Source organism: Cnephaeus nilssonii (assembly GCF_951640355.1).
Source record: "Cnephaeus nilssonii genome assembly, chromosome: 18".
Taxonomy (NCBI): domain Eukaryota; kingdom Metazoa; phylum Chordata; class Mammalia; order Chiroptera; family Vespertilionidae; genus Cnephaeus; species Cnephaeus nilssonii.
This window is the reverse complement of record NC_137089.1, coordinates 24,574,596-24,599,993: the sequence shown is the minus strand read 5'-3', so window position 1 is coordinate 24,599,993 and position 25,398 is coordinate 24,574,596. Positions and strand designations below refer to the sequence as shown.

Genomic DNA, 25,398 nt, shown 5'->3' with positions numbered 1-25,398 from the left:
ATAAATCCCCCTTTTTGGCTTAAGCCATCTCGAATGGGTTTCTAACATTTGTAACTAGAATTCCAACATAGAATATCCAGTCCATAAATCCCACCTGTCATTTTACAGACAAGAAAACCGAGATTAACTTGCCCAAGGCCACACATCATGACTGAATTATTTCTTTGCTCTTCAATCTATTGGCATGCGCTGCTTCAAGAAAAAGCTGAAACTATGAGTTAGTGGGGTTTGTGTGTTTAATAACCCCCAATGCATTCATAGCTGGTCCCAAGCAGACTTGTGTGTGACTGGGTAAACCAGTGTCAGTTCTGAGGGCTGAAAACACACCTCCCAGAATGTGGGGCTACAGCTCTGTTAGCTGAGTGTAGCTACAATGATGAGTGCTCCACAGTAGATATTCTTTATTGAACCAAGGCCCAAATGATGAAATTTCCACACTGAATGATCTCAGGAGTTGAGTGCGATAATTGAAACATCTAAAAATTAGGTTAAGACATTTTTTTTATAACTGCTTTAGAAGTTGTCAACACCCACTCAATTTATAATAGTAACCAGTAATCCACTATACAAAGAACATATTAGTTAACATCTATAAAACCCTGGTTGTCCAACTGGTGATAGCTAAATAAACTATAATATCCTTAGGTACTACAGACTACAGGGGTATACTGGGTTATGGGTCCTAATTCGTGCTGTCATAGCTTCACATAGTACCTTTACCTTCTGCCCTGTGAGTACAGTGCTTCCCTGGGCAATCAGCTCCCAGCAGACTAACATGCCTTACTCGGAGAGCTTGCTTTGACGAATGTACAGTTAAGAGGGTAAAACGATGCTCACATGGTTTGGCTTCTCTTCTTGTGATTCTGCTACTTGTTACAGTTGGGAATCTGCACAGGTTAAAATGAAATTTTACCTATTTTTTGAATACGCGATATTTGCACATACAGTAGCATTCCAAAGGTACCAAAGGGTATACAACCACCTGGGTCCCCTCCCTGGAGGGAGCCATTTCCTGTGTAACCTTCCAGAGAAACTTGATCCATATATAAGAGAAGTCAAGTAGCAGTATTTCCTGGAGTCGGAACCTAGAGTCTTCTGGATCAGGCTGGAAAAGTCCTTCCTGGGAAGAGTCTGATTCTCTTACTTGAGGATATTTGTAATCTGAGCGACCAGCCTGTAGGCAGACCTATAAAGAACTTACTGTTGACCAACTACTAGTCTACAAAGGCACTTGTCATATAGAGCTGTCGATCTCATTTGAAAATCTTAAAAATGTACTGTGTCCAAAATGCAATCCATATTAGGGTGCACCTGAAAACTCAGAGAGGGAACTGCTCCTTGGCCTAAAGCAGGGAACAAGGACACAGTCGTGATTTCAGTTTGCGCCATCCCCAAACTGTTTGTTTCCTTTTGGAGACACATCATCCCAATTAAGACCAAACACTGGAAAAACATGGTAAAAGGAAGTTTCATCTATTTACAGCAATATACGAATTAACTGTTTTTCTCATTTTAACTTGTTTAGGACTCAAACGGAATTTTAAAGAATTGAGCTGAAATGGTAAATTACATATTTAACTTTAATTAATTTGTACCAGATTGATATTTTCATCTGCAAAAATGTTTAAACTTTTAATTTTCTCCTAAAAGCATAATGAAATGAGCCAAACAACCACTGATCAAATTTAAAAACTTATTTACAAAACTTAATTACTTTGCTTTTTAAAACACAATTATTCAATTCACAAAGATTAACCAAAACACAAACCCTGTCAAAGTTTATTATTATAATCTTTCACAAAATCAATAGCTTAAACAAAAGACTGCCAATGAATACTTTAATGTAAAACCACAATGTAAAAACAGGAACTTTAGTTCTAGTGACTGGAATACAAACAGATAAATAATCTTCTTCAAAGGGAAAAAATACTTGAGGGAAAAAAATGGTATAACGTGTAAAGCAGGAAATGTAAATATCAGTTTAGTTCCTCATTGCCAACATGGCATTTATATCCCAGATGAGATTTCGTAATTGATCCATAATTTGCTTCAGCTGTTGATTCTTCTGTTTGAGTTTCTGGAGAAACAAAAGAATTTATCAAAAGTGAAATATAGACCATGAAGTTAAAAGACTAAATGTCATAAGTTTGGACTCCAGACAATTAAGCCAAGTATTCCCTTCAAGCAGATCTCAGTCCTTTTCTGCCCACAAATATTCACTGAAAAGCATACTGAGTTCTAGCTCAGCCCGCAGAGGCCTGGCTCCAGCCTCCACCTTCCTTTACTTGTCTACTGCCACCTTCAAAGAAAATAGACAAAGTATTTAATTGTTTTAAAACCTAAGTATATAGGTTTGCCAAGAGGCAGTGTAACAGAATGGTCAAGAGCCAGACTCTGAGGGATTCTACTTGGCTCCTGCACTAAACGTATGACAGTGGCCAAATTACTGAACCTCTTTGTGCCTCAGTTTCCACATCAGAAAGATGGGGATAATAACTGAACCCACTTCAGAAGAGTTGACATGAGGATTAAATGATCTGATTCATGTCAAGTGTTTGAACTGTCAATGCAGGAAGTAAAGTATAATACAAGTACAACGCCTGATGCGATGGGTCTTTCAAAAATGTGGCAGAAGTCACTGTTTGCCCAAACATGAAGCAATCTACTTCTAGTTCTGAAAACTGAAGACCAAATGGCAGTCCCCAATGTAATCCCTACATCGGAGATTTGCTGGCTGCCCTGCATGCACACGGCGTGTGTCTCTGTATTTCTGTGTCTGGGTTTCTACCAGACTATAGAGTTTATAAACTTCTTTTTAAGGATCCTTTCCTCAAATCCTATGAGGCAAATGTCTGCTTGGGTAAAACAAGATAAAAATAGAGAATTTCTGGTGAGTGTTTACTAGTTATTATAATAAGAAGCATTACTGTTCAATAATCTTTTGGGAACATTACATTTGGAAGTAATATATTTACTTAAATAATTTTAAAGAAACTATATTAAAATACCTCCACATAAAGTGGTACATGTTCATTATAAAGAGGCCTAAAAACATTAATTTTTATATCATTAAAGAGCAAACCAAGATTATGTAAACTGCTCATATTAATTCTATCTAGAGTTAAAGTAACAGGGAGAAAGTAACTAAAAAGGGGGACCAAGAAATTCTTATTGGAAACAGAAAAGCAATTTACAGAGACTTTAATGTTTAATATTAATTCAATTTAATTCATATTTGCAAAGAGAAATTAACACAAAACAGTCAGATACAACTTATGACCATGTAGTACACAGGGCATGGTGTACAGTAGACAGCACCATAAAGCTTACGCCACCAGTTTTTAGAAAAAGACTGGCAGTATTCTAGTCAGTCTTCTTGTTCAGTTTTCAGATGGCCCACTTTCTAAGTTCTGTTGTCCTAAGTATCATCTAACCAAACGGACCCAGATGACTGGGTGAGAGCACAAATGACTGGATGACCAGCACCATGGCTAGGAAGTCTTTTTCACCCCAGAGACCAAGAAACTGACACATGTACCAGCAATGAAGGGCAGTGTGAAGCGAGTTACCCTATACCAGTGGTCGGCAAACTCATTAGTCAACAGAGCCAAATATCAACAGTACAATGATTGAAATTTCTTTTGAGGGCCGAATTTTTTAAACTTAAACTTCTTCTAACGCCACTTCTTCAAAATAGACTCGCCCAGGCCGTGGTATTTGGTGGAAGAGCCACACTCAAGGGGCCAAAGAGCCGCATGTGGCTCGCGAGCTGCAGTTTGCCGACCACTGCCCTATACAATAAAAGCCTAATATGCAAATTGTCTCCTCCAGCAGGAGTTTGACCAGAGGGTGGGGTGGCCAGCCAACCATGGGAAGGGAGGTCCTGGCCCGCCAGCAGCAGGCAGCTGCCAGGGAAAGGGAGGCCCAGCCAGCTGTGGCAGCAGGCAGCTGCCAGGAGAAGGGAGGTCCCAGATGGCAGCCGGCAGCCACTAGGGACCCTGGGCCTCTAGTTTAGAAATATAAATTCTGATATACTTGTTTTTAAAAAAATTAGCCTCATTAATTCTTAAAAAATAGTGTAAGAAAACTAAAAATAGTATATTTTCATGGTAATATTCAACTCTAGGCAATAGTAAAACAATTACACGGCCAACAGTGTGGTGATTGCAGGGGGAGGTGAAAAAGGGTTTAGGGGGGTAAATGAAAAACATTAAAAAAAATTTTTAAAGTATGATAGGTTGGGCAAAAGTAGGTTTATAGTTCATATGAAAAATAATAATTAAAAAATAACATAAGAAACTGTGTTTCACATACTCACAACTATAAACTACTTTTGCTCCACCTGCATTATAAGGCACTGGATAGTTTTTCTCAAAGATGCCACAAAGTTATAAATTACAAAAATTAGCATACATGTAAACTACCTAGAGCCAAAATACATCATGAAAACTATAAACAGCAAAGCTGACAGTTCTGCTTATTAGTGGTTAAATTGTAAATCAATTTTCATGACATGATGCAGAATTTAATATATACAATCTTGCCACTGATTGATTTTAACAGAGATTGTCAGCTGCTATTATCAAAATCCATCAGATTTGCCTAATTTGCTACATTAACAGGTGAATGTGTAAGCAGAGTAGATACTTAAAAAAATAGGTTTATACTAAATCATGGCATGTAACTCAATATTCATACAAAGGCTGTGACAATTGGTCAAAAATGTTTTAATTTCTAAATGCATGGACTGAGTTATATGTCAACTCTAAAAAACTACCCGCATTATCTTTCAATTTCATTTTACCACCAACAGAATAGTTTTAAGCAAAATAGAACCCATTCTGATAATCAAAACATACTGTCTCAACCACTTGTTTGGGTATTAGGGCTTAAGGATTCCAGAATATGAAAAGAAAATGAAAAGTATTTATTTGAGCCAAAAATTTGATGACTGAAACTAAGCCATCCTGTCTTCTGATGATTTACATCAAATACTAATAATAAACCTTGTGCTCTAAAGCTTCATGGCATTATGGTAGTTGTAGTCACACAGGTAGTCAGAAACCAGGCGTATCATGTAGATTAAATAGTAAACACACCCCTTCAGTGTTGTTCTATACAATTTCAAGTTCACAATGATACAGTAGTATTTTGAAAATGACTGAATGAGGGTCAACTGAGGGATTTATAAAGCTACTTACTTTATGTGGCTTATTTACTTCGCTTGCCTTTGGGGTCAAGTTCACAAAAATCCTTGAGACTAAGATCCATAAATTTGGTGCCTAGGTTTTCTTCTGTTTATTTTATTTTTTCAGGTCTTATATTCACGTTTTTTTAAGATCCATTTTGAGTTAATTTTTGTATACAGTGTACTAGTTTCATTCTTTTGCGTGTGGCTGCCCAATATTTTCCCCAACACCATTTATTGAAGACATTCCTTTCTTCATTATATATTCTTGGCTCCTTTGTCAAAAATTAGTTGTCCAAATAAATGTGGGCTTATTGCTGGGCTCTCAGTTCTGTTCCATTGGTCTGTGTGTGTGTGTGTTTCTGCCAAAACCATACAGTTTTGCTTTGCTTTGCAGTATAGTTTGAAGTCACAGAGTGCAAAACCTCTGGCTTTGTTCTTTTTTCTTAGCATTGCTATGGCAATCTGGGTTCTTTCATGGTTCCATACAAATTTGAGGATTTTTTGGTTCTATTTCTGTGAAAAATGCCATTGGGATATTTATAGGGTTTGCATTAAATATGTAGATTGCTTTAGGTAATACGGACACTTTAACAATTCTTCCAATCCATGAACACAGAATATTTTTCCATTTCTTTGTGTCTTCTTCAATTTCTTTCAACAATGTTTTAGTTTTCACTGTATATAGTCCTTAACCTCCTTAAGTTTATTCCTAAGTATTTTATTCTTTTTTGTTGCTATTATAAATGTATACAGAAATGCAAGATTTTTATATATTGATTTTATGTCCTGCAACTTAACTATATTTACTGTTTTTAATAGTTCTTGGCAGTAAGATATTTTTTATTATACACTCAAAGTATTGCTATATTTAGATTACATGAAAGGTCTTTCAAAAAATAATCAAGAAAGTTATTTCTAAGCCATCACATCAGATAAAAAGAGAAATTAAAGAAATGAAAAGAGAAATTATACACATTTAGAAAAATTATATCTTTCTGAATTTAGATGTTTATTTTTAATATTATAAAATCTATGGTAGAGAACGAACTATATGTCACATGTGGTACTCTGAAATTATAGTTAACATTACAAAGGTATTTTACTTATCTATATATCAATGCATTAAAAATCCCTTTTTGCAGAGAAGAAAAATAAATAGAACACATCTATTGTGAATTAATACATAGATTATCAATAGAAACATAAAACTTCTTGATAAACGAATGCCTTATCTCTGGACTATCAAACACAATTTATACTTCATAATCTAAATTAAGTTCCCAATCCCCTCCTCAACTCCTACCAATTCTGTATTTGAGTTTTTTATGCTCATTCATTACTGCCAAATCTGCTGGAAACAATCTTAATTTTTACTTCCCCTTTAAAAAAAGTTTTATTTTATAAAATCTACCCATCTTTTTCCTTTCTCCTTAGTTTTGATATACATTTTTCTTTTAATTTTCCAGTATTTTTTTGTTTTGCAGGTCTTATTTTTAACTCTGAAATTCACTTTGACATATGGTGTAATATAAAAACGAACTTAATTCACCCCCAAAGTTTCTATTTTTAAAGACTAATTTTCTATATAATCTCTCTTCTGTCATATTAAATTCTCATCTACAACAGAAAGACTACTTTTGTAGGTATGATTTAACTAATCTGTCTATTCTTTTGTTGATATTTCACTTATTATTTTTATACTGTGTTTCAATTTGTTTTACTTTTTAATACAAAGAGTGCTGATTTATTACTCTTACCAGAATTTTCTTTAATAGTATACTCTGAAGGAAAAATTCCCATCTGGATTTTTATTTGGATTTGTTTTTTGATTGGTATTGCACTAAAGTCTTATTTTTGTATACTTTTAAGAGAATGCCTATTTGGATTTGGATTGTTACTATATTATAACTATGAAATAATCAAGACTGGCATTTTTAGAGTATTTATTGGCCACATAAGAACTTTATATGATCTTTGTATTAGTCAAGATTTCTTTTATAAATCTTAATAAGTTTAGTCACATATATCATTGAGATAAATCCTAACTACTTAATATTTGTTGTTGCAATTGTGAATAAGATCTTATAATCTAACTAGAGGCCCACTGCACGAAGATTCGTGCAATAGGCCTTCCTTCCCCTGGCTGCCGGCAGTGGTGTTCCTCCGGCACCCAGGACCCAGGCCTTCACTCTGGCTGCTGCCTTCCTTCTTCGCTCCGGCCGGAGCGCTGCTCCTGTAGCTCCCTCTGCCCCCTGCCCTCCCCCTCATAGCAGGCGTCCCGCCCTGCCGCTCCGTGCCTGTGTATGCAAATTAACCCGCCAGCTTTGTTTAATTTGCATACTCACTCCTGATTGGCTGGTGGCACTGCGGAGGTACAGTCAATTTGCATACTTCTCTTTTATTCATGTAGATTGGTTTAATCATTATAAGAGAATGTTATCATCTTATGGTAAGCCTTTTTATTGAACTTATTGACTGTAGTTATCAACTGAATTTCTTTGCACTTAACAAGCTTGAGCTATAATATATATACAAGCTTAATAAATTTAATAAGCTTGTACATTTTATAATTCCTGCTTCCTGAAGTTTGTTTCTTTTTCTACTATCTATAACTTCTAAAATAATATTAAACATAGTTGTGTGAGACATCTTATTTTATGCCCGAGAAAAGTGTGAAAAAAAATGTTATTTATCAGAAAGACTAGGAAAAAAGATACTATCTTGTTAATAGTTTTAAGTCTTTAAATCAGCAATATTTGAATTTTATCAAATGTTTTTTAGATTTGAGAAATTTTTTTTTCCAATTTAATCTATTGATTATACCTCAAAAAATCCTCTTTGTGGTGTATTAATTGTTAATACCCTGTTGAATTCTATTAACTGGAATTAAACTTTCAGGAGCAGGATGGGGGATTTGTACATGAAAGTGTGAAACTGGTAGTTTTATTTATTGTGTTATTGGTTAGGTTTTGGTAAGTAAGCTTGGGTCATGTTCCTACCAGAAAGAACTAATAACTTTCCCTGTTTCTCTATATTTCATGTGAACTATCTGAACATCTTCTGAACTTCTGAAAATATCAGCAATAAATTCAAGTTTGGATCTCTTTTTGGTGAGCGGGGGCGAAGGGGTAGGGTAAGGTAATGCTTTGATAACTCTCTTGATTTCTTTTTTAGAAAAATGTATTTTTATTGAATTCACAGAGGAAGGGAGAGGGAGAGATAGAAACATCAATGATGAGAGGGAATCATTGTTTGGCTGCCTCTTGAATGCCCCAAACTGGGGATCGAGCCCGCAACCTGGGCATGTGCCCTGGCTGGGAATGTAACCGTGGCCTCCTAGTTCATAGGTTGATGCTCAACCACTGAGCTATGCCAGTTGGGCCACTCTCTTGATTGGCACGAATTTTGCAGTCTCTCTTCTGACTCTTTAGCTGAGATTTCTACTTACCTTTTAGTTCTTGGTTGTACTCTGAGTGAGTTAAATTCACCACACAAACCATTTCATGTAATTTTATAATTCAAATTATGTTTTCCAGACACATTAAACTCCCCTGTAATTGTTATCAATAATTCTTAAAATATAAAATGTACAGAACTAATCACTCACTTTATTTACTTCAGCAATTTCTCGCCTCTCTTCACTAGCAAAACGAGGTGGGCCAGCCCGATCATCATTCTTTGAGCCATCTTCTTCCACATAGGGAATTAGCTGCTGGAAGTTATAAACAAGTTAAAAGTAAAAAATACGACATAAAATTTCCAATTACACTGGTATAGAAATAGTCAGATTAAGGTCAATTTTTATACTTTTAATAATATAAAAAGAAATTTTAACTTAGATGATGGTCTAAAATAACAGCATGATAAGTTTATCATTTCAATGCACTTTGTACATTAGTTTTTGGGTTTAAGTAATACCCTACTCATTCAACCAGCAAATATTTAATTGCCAGCCACTGGGTGACACACTGCAAAAATTGTGACACATAAGTTGTGATTCCCACACCTAAGAAATTCATGGACCACTGAGATAGAATAGGCTTTCTTTCATTCATACTAGAAAAAACTTCATGGATGTGCATGATATAAATCTCATTTACTCGCTATTTAGAACCTACGTACCTATGCAAATTCCTAGATGTCGTAACTTCTTTTTATTAGGAGAAAGTTGTGTTTTTAATTTTGTAGGAGAAAAAAATGTATAAAGCAATGAAACTTCTAGCAGAATTATAATTAAATATGTATGGTTTGTGATGAAGTTTATTTGATGAAACCCCTCATAGATGTGATAGACTTCAGGAGTCATGTAGTCTCAACCGTCTTATATTATTACCAATCCAGGTAAATAGGTGGTACAACCAGGAGTCATCTGGCTAACCTTCTTCAAATTCCTTCATAGAGGCAATAAAGACTTACCCACACCCACACCACTTTCCTCCTTTCCTCTCTCCTAATGCACACTTGTCCTTTCTCCTGAATACGGTTAGTCTTCATTCCTGTGCTTTGCCTTCTGTCATTATTACTTATCTGCTTCCCAACCTTTCCCTATGGTTTCTTCCTTTATTATTTAAACATGTTCTCATCTCTCCCAGGTGGAGGAAAAATGCCCAAAACCCCTTGACTCGATCCTTCTTTCCATCTACTGCATTCCCCTCTTGATTTTTATCTCAGCTTCTTGAAAGATGGATAGCCACTTGTTGGCTCCAGTTCCTTATTTCCTGTTCAGTCTTCAACCTACTGTGATCTGACTTCTTGTTGCTACCATTTCACTGCAGTGCTGCTCAAATATACTGACAATTCTCTAGCAAAATCTACTGAACAGTTTTCAGTCTTATTTTCCTTGACTTCTCTGCAGCCTCTGACAATTTGCCAACCATATTTCTGATCTTTCACCAACACCTTTGACCACTTCTTTTCAGGCTGCTTTGCGTTTACTCTTTCTCTGTTCATCCCTTCCTGCTGATCACTCAAAAAAGAAGCATTGATCACATGAAACTATTCTTTGTATGTAATGAGAGAACATCCAACTCTTCCCAGCTACCTTTGGTGGCAGAGATATAACTTGTCAACAGGAAAGGCTATGTTTAACACTATCATATACCTAATTAACTAAACTATATTTAGGATCCAAAGTTAAATTTACAGAATACATTTTAAAACAAGTGATTCACTAAGCTAATTTAAATTATTAATGATGAAAACATAACTTTTATCCATAAAGAACTCACATTTAAACTATTTAAAAAGTATTTGACAATACTATTTAAACTCCTACTAAAAACAAAACAAAACCACCATGCACTGATTTAATTAATAGGAGACACTGACAATGATAAAAATTGCCACAGATAACAGTCGCATTCTAACAACCTAAATTCACTAATAAGCCTACATATTAGTATATAAAAAATTATTAACATGAAAATATGGTATTAATTCTATACATACATATTCTATACATATATTTATATCATATTTTCATCTTCTCTAGTCAAAAGTAAAACTGATATAATTCAGAATCTGGAGATATTGCAGAAACAGGAGAAAGTGAGAAGGGCGACAATGACAAACACCTGAGACCATCTTATGTCTCACATTCACCCTCCCTTGACCACTGGAACTTGCCTCTACTGGAATGGGATCCATCCCTCCGCAGTTTTCATTGCATTTGTCATAGACCAGTCTCAGCTTCCGGAAGAGAATAGAAAGCTGGCGAAGGTGATCCTGGAGCTTTGCTAGCCGATCTTGGTATGTTCCAGTATGGTACGTGACACCATTTGGGAGCTTATCAGGCAAAACAAAATAACAAAAATAAAAAGTAATGAAAATCAAGACTTTCTATAAGTAAAGCTAGCAAACAAACAATTTTAAGTACTGCATAAAAGCAAATAGTTCCTCAGTTAATCAAGTGCAGGTTTAAGAAATTAAGAGTAATCCGTGCTCATTTCTCAGCTCCTTGGCATACTGTTAAGTATAACTTTAAGAATGTACAATTTTAATATTATTTACTATTACATAAAGGCAGCAAGTGGCTGAACTCAACTAGGAAGTGAGAAGTAAAATAAAATAAAAGAAGAAAAGAAATAAACAAAGACAGGATTTTTTAACAAAAGAAAAGTAATAATATGCTGCTCCTGTTGCAAAATAATCTCAAGGTACCTTAACTCTGATAATTAAGAAACTCAAGGCACACAATGAAATATAAAGCTGTTACCAAAGTTTTCTTTTTTTTTTTTTTTTTTTTTTTTAATTTCTTTATTGATTAAGGTGTCACATATTTGTCCTCATCCCCACATTCCCATCCCACACCCCTCCCCTTGGATGCCCCAACCCTCTGTTGAAGTTAAGCATTGGTTAGGCTCATATGCATGCACACAAGACCTTTGGTTGATCTCTCCCCCCTCCCCCCACCCTCCCCTATCCTCCCTCTGAGGCCCAATAGTCCGATCGATGCCTCCTTGTTTCTGGTTCTGTTCTTGTTCATCAGTCTATGTTGTTCATCATTTCCCCTAGATGAGCGAAATCATGTGTCACTAGAGATATACTTATAAGAATTGAATGTGCGACGAGCAATAATAGTTATGCTGACAGGCAAATGAATCAGTCTGTAGTGACTTTCTTTCTGGACCAACAGTTCTTTTGAGACCCAATATCAATGTCCACCAGTTCCCTATGAGTACATGTTGGCACTGACCCCTCAGCTCTGGATGGTGGACAAATGGTGGTAATGCAGGTCCGACTCCCTCTGGTTTGGTCTCGGCCGGACCCAGGGGCACTGCTTCACCCGGATCCAGGGGCCCACGGCCTCACCCGGACCCGGGGCCCAGGCCCACCCGGATCCAGGGGCCCATGGCTTCACCCGGACCCGGGCCGCAGGCCCACCCGGATCCAGGGGCCCACGGCCTCACCCGGACCCGGGGCCAGGCTCACCCGGATCCAGGGGCCCACGGCCTCACCCGGACCCAGGACCCAGGCCCACCCGGATCCAGGGGCCCACGGCCTCACCCGGACCCGGGACCCAGGCCCACCCGGATCCAGGGGCCCACGGCCTCACCCGGACCCGGGACCCAGGCCCACCCGGATCCAGGGGCCCACGGCCTCACCCGGACCCGGGACCCAGGCTCACCCGGATCCAGGGGCCCACGGCCTCACCCGGACCCGGGGCCAGGCTCACCCGGATCCAGGGGCCCACGGCCTCACCCGGACCCGGGACCCAGGCTCACCCAGATCCAGGGGCCCACGGCCTCACCCGGACCCGGGACCCAGGCTCACCCGGATCCAGGGGCCCGCGGCCTCACCCGGACCCGGGGCCAGGCTCACCCGGATCCAGGGGCCCGCGGCCTCACCCGGACCCGGGGCCAGGCTCACCCGGATCCAGGGGCCCGCGGCCTCACCCGGACCCGGGGCCAGGCTCACCCGGATCCAGGGGCCCGCGGCCTCACCCGGACCCGGGGCCAGGCTCACCCGGATCCAGGGGCCCGCGGCCTCACCCGGACCCGGGGCCAGGCTCACCCGGATCCAGGGGCCCGCGGCCTCACCCGGACCCGGGACCCAGGCTCACCCGGACCCGGGACCCAGGCTTACCCGGATCCAGGGGCCCACGGCCTCACCCGGACCCGGGACCCAGGCTCACCCGGACCCGGGGCCAGGCTCACCCGGGTCCAGGGGCCCACGGCCTCACCCGGACCCAGGACCCAGGCTCACCCGGATCCAGGGGCCCGCGGCCTCACCCGGACCCGGGGCCAGGCTCACCCGGATCCAGGGGCCCGCGGCCTCACCCGGACCCGGGGCCAGGCTCACCCGGATCCAGGGGCCCGCGGCCTCACCCGGACCCGGGGCCAGGCTCACCCGGATCCAGGGGCCCGCGGCCTCACCCGGACCCGGGGCCAGGCTCACCCGGATCCAGGGGCCCGCGGCCTCACCCGGACCCGGGGCCAGGCTCACCCGGATCCAGGGGCCCGCGGCCTCACCCGGACCCGGGGCCAGGCTCACCCGGATCCAGGGGCCCGCGGCCTCACCCGGACCCGGGGCCAGGCTCACCCGGATCCAGGGGCCCGCGGCCTCACCCGGACCCGGGACCCAGGCTCACCCGGACCCGGGACCCAGGCTTACCCGGATCCAGGGGCCCACGGCCTCACCCGGACCCGGGGCCAGGCTCACCCGGGTCCAGGGGCCCACGGCCTCACCCGGACCCAGGACCCAGGCTCACCCGGATCCAGGGGCCCGCGGCCTCACCCGGACCCGGGGCCAGGCTCACCCGGATCCAGGGGCCCGCGGCCTCACCCGGACCCGGGGCCAGGCTCACCCGGATCCAGGGGCCCGCGGCCTCACCCGGACCCGGGACCCAGGCTCACCCGGATCCAGGGGCCCGCGGCCTCACCCGGACCCGGGACCCAGGCTCACCCGGATCCAGGGGCCCGCGGCCTCACCCGGACCCGGGACCCAGGCTCACCCGGATCCAGGGGCCCGCGGCCTCACCCGGACCCGGGACCCAGGCTCACCCGGATCCAGGGGCCCGCGGCCTCACCCGGACCCGGGACCCAGGCTCACCCGGATCCAGGGGCACGCGGCCTCACCCGGACCCGGGGCCAGGCTCACCCGGATCCAGGGGCACACGGCCTCGCCCAGGCGCAGGATTCAGCCTCACCCGGACCCAGGGGCGCATGGCCTCGCCCGGACCCAGGGGCACGTGGCCTCACCCGGACCCGGGGCCCAGCCTCACCCTGACCCAGTTCCCAGCCTCACCCGGACCCAGGGGTACACGGCTTCACCCGGATCCGGGACCCACCGGGGTTTCGTCGTCTTGATCCCAATTCCTGTTGGTCAATTCCCTCTCAGCAATTCCTTCGGCCATTTTCTCAGAGTTCCAGGGCAGCCACCGCAGAACTCGTTGGGCGGCGGGGTCGGCGAAGCTCCGGTGTGCCCGGTGCGCGGCGGCGGGCTGGTCCGGGGTGGCTGCGTCGGCCCTTGGGTCTGCAGCGGTGGCCGGTCGCCGAGCGTGCGCACCTGGCCGCTTACGGGGCGTTGAGATTCTTGAAGGACTCGGAGGTCAGCAAGCGCGTAGTCTCCCGCCCCATGTCTCCCAGGGGCTTGTCTGTCCGTGCTCGGCAGCGAGTGAAGCCTTCCCCTCAGCCGGAGACCGCTGGGGGAACTGCGCCGAGCACGTTCCAGGCCGCCATTGTGTCGCCTGAGCCGTAGTTTTTAAAGTGTGGTCTTTGGGTCACCGGCATCAGCTTCATCCCGCGCACCCCTCTCTTTTATTCTAGTTGTATAGCATCCGCTCAGTTAGCCCTCCGGTGGTTCTGGATGGTGTCCGCTCTGCTCTCCCGTTGTAGTCTCAAAACCGTTGTGGTAGGCAGCAATCAGGCTTCTGCCCTATGCCTCCATCTTGGTCCTTGTTTGTATAGTTAAGTCTTGATTGTTGTTGGTGTCACTGGGAGGAATTGTCCTCCAGGCCTATTGGCCGTGCGGACCCTCTGTGTCTATAAAGGAAGAGTTGCTGTGCGGGAGACACGCCTATGTGCCGGGTCTTGGTGCAGCAAGGCTTCGGCACTCACTGCGTCTGCCTCTTGAATGTGTCCCTTATGGGAGTGGTCGAAATCTGGTGTCATCTCACACCGGCCACTAGATGCCCTCGTTTCTGGGTCTCCAATGGAGTGTAGGTCAGCTACTGCCTGTGGCCCCTCAGCAGGAATTACAGCATCCCTTATATTCATGACCTGTTTCGGTGTCTTCCCCTTTTGGCTGCCTCCCTATCGCTCAGCTTCCCCAATCTCCCTAGGTGGTCGCTCTTGATACCCCCCTTTGTGGGCTGAGTGCAAAGTCTTGGTGTTGTTAAGCCTTGATTGCTGTTGGTACACTGGGAGGATGTGACCTCCAGTCCAATTGGCTGTGAGGATCAGCTGTGTCTATGCCGGGAGACAGCCCCATTCAACTAGACTTGCAAAATTGTAAAAGCCTCTGTATTCAGCTTGGATGGGGCGGAGTTACAGGGCGGAGCCTACCGCCTTGGCTTCCCGTCAGCCCCGCCCTATGAGGTTCCTGTGTCTCAGTGTCCCTCTGTACTCCCAGCAAACACCTCTGAGAGAAAAGCGCCCTGGAGTTTCGCGCGCTGCCAAACAGTCTAGTCTCTCCCCCAATGAATCTGGATTCCCAGATTCTCTCCCGGAACTGGGTTTCCGTGTAGTCAGAATTGGGGCTCACCTCAGTCTGGCGCTTTTGTCTCCTTCCCTCCAGGGCGACTCAGCGGCACAGTCAGCCCATCCTCCGCGCACAATCCCGTGCGCGCCTCCGGTGCTCTGCTCTTCGCCGCCTCTCTGCATCTCTGCCTTACAGCCCAGCTTTCCCCAGTATGAGCATGGCTTCCCCGGGTCTTTCCCAGAACTGGGGTTCAGTGCAGTTGGAACTAGGGGTTCAGCACAGTCCGGAGCTTTTGTCTCCTTCCCGCTAGGGCAATCCAGCAGCACAGGCAACAGACCCTCCTCTGCGCACATTCCCGTGCGCGGCTCCGGCGCAGCTCCTCTGTGTCTCCGTCCCACCGCCCAGACTCCCCCAGCCTGAGCCCGGCTTCCCCGGGTTTCGCCGGGAACTGGGATTCAGTGCAGTCGGAGCTGGGGTTCAGCACAATCTGGCGCTTTTATCTCCTTCCCGCCAGAGAACGCCAGCCAGGCGGCCAGCCGCCCCTTCCTCTCCGGCTCCGTCTTCCCCGCACGCGCGCGGGCTCGTGTCTCCGCCCGTGTCTCCATACCTCAAGCTTTTACGGCTTCCCTGATTTTCCTTGTGGTCCTCTCTTTCCTTCTAATTGTGGGCATTTCAGTCAGCCAGCTTTCCTGTGGTTCTGGATGATGTCCGTTTTGACTTTTAGTTGTGTTTTTTATATTGTTGTGCCCGGCTGTAGGTTAGGTGTTTAACCTATGCCGCCATCTTGGTTTCTCCCAAAGTTTTCTTTAAAAATAATATATAGCAGGAGATATAGATGCAAATCGATCTGAACTTGAACATTATTAAGTTATTATAAGTAACTGCTCTGATCATCAACTGACCTGATGCTTATGCATTTTTAATTCGGTAATTTTATCAAAGGAAGCCAAATGTATGAATGTAATGAAATGATAAAATCACAGAAAAATGGAAATCAATCATTATTTATTTAGAACTTATAACTAAATACATGCCTTTTGTGCCTTCCTGAAACTTGTGAACAAAATCTTCCTTTCTCTGTACATCTTTACATTTTATTCCCATAATCTTATCTGAGAAGTCACCCTAACATAAGCATTAACAACATTTACATCCTGTTTTCTAGTAGACAAGGTGCTTTCATTATAAGCACTTGCCCTTATACTTATCTTGGGGATTAAAGTGATAAAACTAACTACTTACTGTCTAATAGCTAGATCAGTCCAGTTTTTTTACACCTTAGTTCATTCTTCTTTTTTTTAAATAGATGAAATAAAAATGAAAAACAAAAAAGTACATGATACAGTGTTTGGAGAAAAAAGAAAATAAGACACACTATTGTTACAAGTAAGATAAAATCATAAACATGAAAAAAAAATTGGAAAGGCTTACATAGTTGATGAAAGACATATTAAGGAGATAGTCTTGAATAATTTGTTTCTTTTTTCACTTTCAAATTTTTTATAATGTTATAGTTTATAAGATAAAGAGATGGATCTTCTGAAATTATTTGAATGATATATTGTTAAGATTTTCAGAAATTCTTAAGCATTAAAACTTTCTGAGGACAGTGTCTCAAAGAAATGTGATAAAAAAATACCAAGAATTATTAAAAATAGTTTAAAGGAGAAAGGCATTAAAAGTTCACCACCCAATACAATGTAGGACTTCTCCTCTTAAGCTTTCCAATTTATGAACTTTCACAAACACTAACAATCAAAGAAATGTTAACAGTTTGGGTGCTAGTAAGGAGTACGATAATTATATCTTACATACAGAAGCACTAAGTACCTTGCCCATAGCATTTACGAGGTTTAGTACTTTGCCCATATTTTCTACTTAGTGAAGACTGGAACTTATTCACATTTGTATCACTGTATTTAGTACAGTACTGACAAACAGAAGGTTTTAAAGTACAGTCTAACTGATTTTACTTTAATGAGCTATTTTCCCAACAAATCTATACTTAAAATTCACTTAGAAGTGTGTGTCATGTAAAAAGAACTCAGAATAGATTTTTTCACAAAGGAAAACAAAATCATTTTGAAATGCAAATAATCACCCTCCTTAAATTCACCTACTTAGTAAGTTTGGGTATTAGTTTTCATATACAACATCAACTTCTCAAAGAAAGGAATAATTAATTCAGTAAAAAAAAATTATTGCACATTCTACATGTGTCAGGCACTGTCCAAGAAGCTGGGTTAAAATAGTGAACATCAGAGACACGTTCTGATACTGCAGAGTATAAGTTATTATAGTGCCTAAGTGCCTTGTTATACACTGTAGTGTACATATTTAGCTGAAAAGCTCATCAATAATCATCTCCCTCATGAATGCTAATGAAGGCCCCTAAATATATAATCATACCCCAGATACCAAAAAGGCATTCAATTAAATTCAATATCCATTCTTAAAATAAATGTAAAACTTGTACTAAACATTCCCCAGTGTGATAAAATTCATTTATCCTTGTTAAAAAGTCAGCACAGCACCATGATTAATGTGGAAACATTAACAGCATTCTCAGTGAAGTCAGAAACAGAACAGGCTGTCTACTAAGACCACTAATCTTACTAGTGAGCACTATTCTGGAGGAACTGGCCAATGCAATCAGAGAGGGGAAAAAGAAAAAATGTTAAAACATTAAAAAGGATGTGGTATAATCATCACGACAAATGATATGAGGAAGTGCTACTATCAATAAAAGAATTCAAAATGGACGTGGGTAGGTACAAAGTTAAAATATAGAAAACAATAGTTTGCTTTTCATATATAAAAACAAAAGAAAATGAGAAAGGAAAAAGACCCTATTTACAATAGCAACAATAAAGACAAAACATCTAGAAATAAATTTTTTAAATTCCAAAGAATACTCCATAGGGACACAAAGGATATTTCATGTTCTTGGTTATTAAGACTCAACGTAATAGTGATGTCTCCAGGTTAAATGAGCCTATTAAAAATGTGAACAGGTTGTTCTCAGAACTAAACAGATTGTAAAGTACATGTGGACAAATAAGCAAGAATAGCTAGGGCAATTCTGAAAAATAAGTGTAAACACAGTATAGAGCCTCAATAAATAGAAGTTTGGCATTACATAAGAGACAGACAGCTAAGTGAATAGAACAGAATAGAACATCCAGAAATAGACTTATTTGTATAAAGTAGCATCTGAAATCAATGAGGAAGGAAATAAATTATTCAACCAACCTTTTAAAAAAGTAAGGCCAGGGCCATGCCTCACACTTTATTCTAGGCTAAATTCCATCTGGATCAAAGTTTTAAATATAAAAATTGAAGCAAATGCTATATGAAGAGAGATGATCAAATTCATCCCAAATAAGAAAAAAATAGATTTTTACCCATCCAATGATCAAAGATCCAAAAATATAACTCACTCTGTTAGAGCCCAGTTATTGCTCTTGGATATGGCAGCATAAACTGGTACAACCCCCATGGAGGGCAATTGTTCAAAATACATCTAATTATAGAAGCACATAGCCATTTCTTAGAATTTATCCTACAGGTACACTTGTGCATTTATGCAGAAGGTTGTTCACTGCAGCCTAACAGAGATTAAAAGCAACCTAAATGCCCTTCACTAGAGAACTGGTTAAGTAAATTACAGTATTTTCATGTAGTGAATTACTGTACTCTTTAAAAAGAAAAGGAGTTATTTTCTGTATGAATAGGAATAAACTCCAAAATATACCAAATGAAAAAAGCAAGGTGCAAAATGTGTGTAATATACTGTTATCTGTGCGAAAGGGATGAAAATAAAAGAATACACATATACATTTGCTTTAACAAGCATAGAATATCTGGAAAGATACTCAAGAATAGTAATAAAAATCATTAACAGTCATTGCCTGCAGAGAAAGGGGTAGATAGCTAGCAGAGAGGGGTGGAAGGCAGAATGTTCACTGTAATGTCCTTTTTTATTTCTGAATTTTGAATGTATTATATATTCAAAGAAGTTGTTTTAAAGATGTAAAGGATAATAAACAGAACCAAAGCAATACTTTCTTATGGAGGGATTCTCAACTGGGATCGAGGGATCCTTAGGGAAACATCTCTTAAACCGCCTGAAATTTTATTCAAAATGTATATATGTGTATTTTGCTTAGAAGAGAGTCCGTAATTTTCATCCCATTCTAAAAAAGCTAAAGGACACGTAATAAAGAACCACTTCTCTAGAACACTTAGAAATAATCTCAGCAGTCTGTATTTATGCCACTGTGTCCTTCTTGATTAGCAATATAGAAGATCATTTTTAAAATGTGAATACCCTAGCCCTAACCGGTTTGGCTCAGTGGACAGAGCATCGGCCTGCGGACTCAAGGGTCCCAGGTTCGATTCCGGTCAAGGGCATGTACCTTGGTTGCGGGCACATACCCAGTAGGGAGCGTGCAGGAGGCAGCTGGTCGATGTTTCTCTCTCATCGATGTTTCTAACTCTCTATCCCTCTCCCTTCCTCTCTGTAAAAAAAAAAAAAAAAAAAAAAAAATCAATAAAATATATTTTAAAAATAAAATGTGAATACCCTAAAAAATGTATCAATAAATAAGTTGTATGCAGTCCTGTCTGTACCACTACTACGTCTAGCTTCCTGGAACTGAAGGGCCACCCTATTGTTTCTTTCACAGCGAATTGTAATATGCTCCAAAGGGGCTTAGGTGGGTTAAACCACAGAACTCACACAGGGCCACAAAGTAGTAACTATCAGGCTCTTACAAATTGGTTTTGAATATATGTCCACATGTAATCTAGTTATGCATAATTTTTTGAAAGTGTTTAGTTTTTTTTTTTTCTGTGTTGGTCACAGATGTGTATTATATCTCTTTTAATGCTAATAGCTGTTTGACAGCAAGTTAGAACTATAAAGAGGTTAACAGGAAAAGCTACTAGTCATGTGTGATGTTGGGTAAATTCTTCTCTCTTTAAGCCTCTGTTTCCTTAACCGTGAAATAGAGATAAAAGTACTCCTTAGAATTGCTCTTATAACAGTGTACCTGACAAAGTACTTGATAGATATTAGCTATTAGTTCTCCTGTCCTAATTCAGTACTTTGCATACAGCGTGCTAAAAATAAGTGCATTTTCTATTCATGGTTGGGAATCCACAAATATGGAGGGCTGACTTAAATGTTATATGGGGTGTACACTGATATAAAATGGATTTTATCTGAAGAATATTTAGCCCAGAATTTGGTCTATTATGCACTTTTCTATGTATATAACAATATGGTATAAAATGTGACCATCAAAAATAAAGTGCTGTATATATTTTTTAAAGTTATATGGAGATTTTCGACTGCGTGGGTAGTTGGCACCCATTAACTCCGCATTATTCAAGGGTTATCTGTATTTGCTAAATTCTGAGATAATTAAATATATACTTAAATCGTTTTAGATATTAATATATTAATTTTAAGTAATTGCCAAAGATTTCTTATCTTATCTTAGATTGCCTTTGTATTGTTTCACACTGGCTTATTGACATGGTCTTCAAAGATTTCTAAGCAACTCTATTACTTTTAAAATGAGGAGAAAAAGAATCTCAAGAACTTAAAAAAAGGCAACAAGCCACTCTTTAGTGCACCTGTAGGAATAAGAATTGTAAGTCTGACGTTGATTTCAAATTTACCTAGTCATTGACCAACTCTGGGCAAGTTCTCTGAATCACAGAATCCTCATCCATAAAACCAGAATGATATCCACATCACATAATAGTAAGATGAGCAAGCATTAAAAATGTGTTAGCAAGTATGGTGATTACCAGAGGGAAAGGGGGGAATGGGGCTGGTAGAAGAGGTGCAAGGGGGATAAATGGTGATGGAAGGAGACTTGACTTGGGCTGGTGAACACATTATACGATATACAGATGATGTATTATAGAATTGTATACCTTAAATTCAACTTAAAAAATAGGTTAGAAAATGGGGTTGGAATCCTTGGCTATCCAAATGCAAAAAAAAAAAAAAAAAAGTGCACTTGGATCTACACCTATCATTACATTAAAAAATTAACTCAATGTGGATCATAGACCTAAATGTAAAACCTAAAACTATAAAACACGCAGAAGAAAACAAGAGAAAATCTGTCACCTTCAATTAGACAAAAAATTTCTTAGATACAACATCCAAGCAAAATCTGTGAACAAATTAATAAGTTGGATTCCATCAAAACTTAAAATGTTTGTTCTTCAAAGGCAATGTGAATAGAATGAAAAGACAGGTCACAGAGTGCTAGAAAGTATTTGCAAAGCAAACGACACACAATTACAAGTGCTGGTGAGGATGAGGCGTAACTAGAACCCTCAAACACTGCTGATGGATGGGAATTAAAGTTGTGCAGAACTCTGAAAAAGTTTCAAATGTTAAACATTTATTTTATGATCCAGCAATTCCACTGCTAGGCATGTGCCTGCTCAAGAGAAATGAAACACATGTTCGCAGAACATTTGGAGACGAACATTCCTAGAAGTATTTTTTAAGATGACTCCAAAGTGGAAACAACCAACAGATTAACATACACACAAATTGTGATATATTCATACAATGGAACACTATTCAGCCATCAAAAAGGAACGAACTATTGGTATATGACGAGTGAAAGGCGCCAGACAAAAATGACGACTACAAAAATGATCCCATTTGTACAAAATTCTAGAAATGTAACAGAAAGCAAATCAGAAGTTGCCCGCGGGTAGAAGGCCAGAAGTAAAGCTTTCCAAGGGGCATGGAGGAACCTTTTGCGGTCATGGGTGATGGTTTCACAAGGACGCATATACGTTACGTCCAAACTTTAAAAAACAAATGCATTTTATTGTATGCCTGTTACACCAAAAATAGAGCCCTTTAACCAAAAAAAAAAAAAAAAAAAAAAAATGATGAGCAGAATCTGAATTCAACTCCTTAGACCCTCAGAAAATATTTTGCTGGAAGAAGATGAGATGACGGTTAAAGTAATCAAAACAGGGTCGCGGAGTGAGGCCCAACTTAAACCCTGAGAGGTGCAAGCCTGCCTAGGAACCAGAGAACCTGTTCGAACCCAGAACATGAGGCTTCAATCGTCCAGAAATCCGTTCTGGAAGACATCACCTTCGCCTGGCAGACTCTGGGGGACAGCCAGCCACTGAGGAACACTTTTCTGACTGTAAATGGGGCGACCCAATACTTGGAGTTTGCCCAGGGCAGCCCCGCTGACGCTCAGGGGTCCCATGGATCTCAGGGGTCCCATGGATCGTCCAGCCCAGCGCCCCTCGACCTCGCAGAAGCATCCGCCTCCTGCCCGCGCCGGGGGCGGCGCCGCCCACCTTCCCACCTGCATGTTCCGCAGCAGCTGGAAGATCTCCATGGTGCGGTACACGATGTCCTGGACCGTCTCCTGCCCGATCCGGCACAGGGAGGCCGTGTTGACCTCCCGCGTGGCCTGCGGAGCCTGGGGCCCGGCGAAGGGCCCGGGCGCCATCCCCGACGCAGCCAACGGAGGGGTGGACATGGCGCGGCTGCGGCCTCAGGCCCGCGGGGCCGCAGAAGAAGCGTCCGGGGGGGTCCCGTCGGCGTCGGGATGTCGGCGGCCTTGGCGTGGGAAGGAGCTCGTGAGACTCCGGCGGCTGGATTTCAAAACAGCGGCCGTGACTTCCGTCAACGGTGACGTAACGCGTCATCCAACGTCATGGGCGCCGCCCACTCGGCGCAAAGCCGGCCAGGATTGGACCGGATGCCTGAGCGGGCCGGACGGACGGGTTGAGTAGCCAATCGCAAGCTGCAGTCCAGCCAGAGGCGGCGGTGCTAGTGGTGGGAGGCTAGTAGGCTTTCCCAGAGCTTGTTTCCCAGGTGTTCAGCCCTTAGAATTCCTGTTAGAACTCTCTTGTGTTCGATTCCTTGCTGAGCGTTTTCTCTTACGGAGCCTGTGAGGTTTGTAGTAGTATTGTCCTTTTACAAGTAGGGGGAAGGCCCAGAGGCACTAGTTTGACTTGTTTAGTCGCAGACGGCTTGCAACTGGTAACCTGCGATTTGAATTTAGAAAACGGAATTCCAGATCTTGCATGCTTCACTGGGACCTGATACAGACACCCGAATTACTATTGGTCCCGACTCAAATGTCTGTTTATTCGAGAAGCTTTTCCTCTCACCCTAAGTGTGAAATTAACATTCTCTCCCTCAATTTGGCTGTTATAACTATGTGCTATAGACTGTTCAGTTTGTTTCTTTCTGACTTCCTCTCATCTTCTTATACACACACTAGTATGCAAACTCCATAAAACAGATACTATGCCTATTCTATTCCCTTACTGTATTCTTCACACTTAGTGATTGGCACATAGGAGGTGCTTACTAAATACATGTTGAGTGACATAAACGTAACCTAAAGTCATTTGCCCACCTACCTCTTACTGCCCATTTTCAAAAAGAACAAAAAATTCAAGAATGTGGAAAAGGGTGATAAACACAAAATTACTGCATTTTAAAAAGTTTTTGAACACTCCATTAATAAGCCTTTATAGGAAATGGTTACTAAAAATGACATAGGAACCATTATGGAAAATTTAAAGAGTGCTTTTACAGCTCCTTAGTGAGCAGTTACCATGTGGCAAATACTTCCTGAGCACCTACTATGTGCTCCCTGCTAGAAATGGAGATAGAATAATGAACAAGTCAGGCAAAAGCTCTGCTCTCATGAGTCGGGCAGAACTAATTATTGGGAGTATCTTAAAGGAAAAGTTCCAGGTCCTAATATGAATGTGCTAACAATTGAAGAGATCAGGGCCAATCTGAAGGGAATAAGTTGGATGCTGATGGTGAATGGGATCCATCTGGAGTGTTTATTCATAGAAAAGGTCCTGGGAGGAAGGACAGTGCCCACACCTGAAGTGAGGATGCCTGCAAATGCTTTCCAGCATCTAAAGTTTAGTCTGAGAAGTGTTGGGAAACAACGATGAAGACAAAGGCAAACCTTGGAAGACCTTCCAAGACAAGTCAAGCAGTTTGGGCTTTATTCTGAGTGAAATAACAAGTCATTGAAGACTTTCAGGAGAGAAGAATAATTACCAGAAATATTCAATTCATAAGGCTTATTCTGGCTACTAAATAGAGAATGTTGGATATGTACCGTCTTCTGTCATCCCAAAGGGAGATAATGAAAATGGTGATGGTGATGATGATGACGATGATGGTGATGATGATCTGTATTAGAGAAATAGTACAGTGGTTAACTGAATACATTTAATAAGTAGCATCTGGAGGATTTGATGTTGACTGGATTGGGAACAAAAAAGAGAAGAAGAAATTAAGGATGGCATGTATTTCTGCCTTGAACAAATAGGTGGTGTTTATTGCCATTTACAAAGATGGGTTCCACTGGGGGAAAAAAAACCATACACATGTTTCAGTAACATTATGACTTGTATTAGTTTCCTAGGTCCACTCTAACAAATTACCACAAACTTAGTGACTTAACACGGTTTTATTATCCAACAGCTCTGTAGGTCAGAAGTCTTAAATAAGTCTCACTGAGCTAAAATCAAGGTGTTGGCAGCCTGTTCCTTCTGGAGACTATGAGAAGGAATCTGTTTCCTTATCTTTTCCAGCTTCTTGAGGTTGCCTCCATATCTTGTCTTATGGTCTTTTCTACTATCTTCAAAACCAGCACAGCTGATTGAATCTATTTCATAATGCCATCTCTCTGGTTCCGAGTCCTCTGCCTCCCTGTTCCCCATTTAAGAACATTTTTGATTGCATTGGGCCCAGCCAGATAATCCAGGATATCTCTTTATTTTAAGGTCAGCTGGTTTCCTACTTGAATCCCGCCCCCCCCCCCCCCCACCTTGCCATGTAACATAACATGCTCACAGATTCTGGGGATTAGGATATCAACATCCTTGGGGAGGGGTACATTATTTTGTCTACCACATTCTTCTAGCTCAAACTATTCCTGAATTTCAGATGCACACACCTAACAGCCTCTCTGACATCTTGACTGGGATGGTTACTTGGCATCTAAAACTTTATGTCTCCAAAA

At 41.8% G+C, this 25,398-nt stretch overlaps 1 protein-coding gene across 2 annotated transcripts; it reads right to left on the bottom strand.

The window, feature by feature from the left end:
* Window positions 1-1,669: 1,669 nt before the first annotated feature.
* On the bottom strand, window positions 1,670-23,015 carry MED30 (mediator complex subunit 30). Of its 2 annotated transcripts, none has more exons than XM_079796612.1 (4): window positions 22,699-23,015; window positions 10,817-10,975; window positions 8,799-8,903; window positions 1,670-2,077 (listed from the first exon to the last, which is right to left on the bottom strand). In XM_079796612.1, exons 1-4 carry the CDS (start codon window positions 22,873-22,875, stop codon window positions 1,982-1,984), a joined length of 537 nt encoding a protein of 178 aa, XP_079652738.1. In that variant the 5' UTR covers window positions 22,876-23,015; the 3' UTR covers window positions 1,670-1,981. The 2 variants fall into 2 exon arrangements, with proteins under 2 accessions (XP_079652738.1, XP_079652739.1); XM_079796613.1 differs by having other exon boundaries at window positions 8,799-8,900.
* Window positions 23,016-25,398: the final 2,383 nt, after the last annotated feature.

What these genes read in the sequence shown, in the direction of transcription:
- MED30 (XM_079796612.1), bottom strand. Translation starts at nt 22,875, where the DNA reads ATGTCCACCCCTCCGTTGGCTGCGTCGGGGATGGCGCCCGGGCCCTTC. An exon ending in AGCTGCTGCGGAACATGCAG is followed by an intron (nt 10,976 to 22,698) that starts GTGGGAAGGTGG and finishes TTGCCTGATAAG; the next exon opens with CTCCCAAATGGTGTCACGTA. An exon ending in AAATTGCTGAAGTAAATAAA is followed by an intron (nt 2,078 to 8,798) that starts GTGAGTGATTAG and finishes TTGTTTCTCCAG; the next exon opens with AAACTCAAACAGAAGAATCA.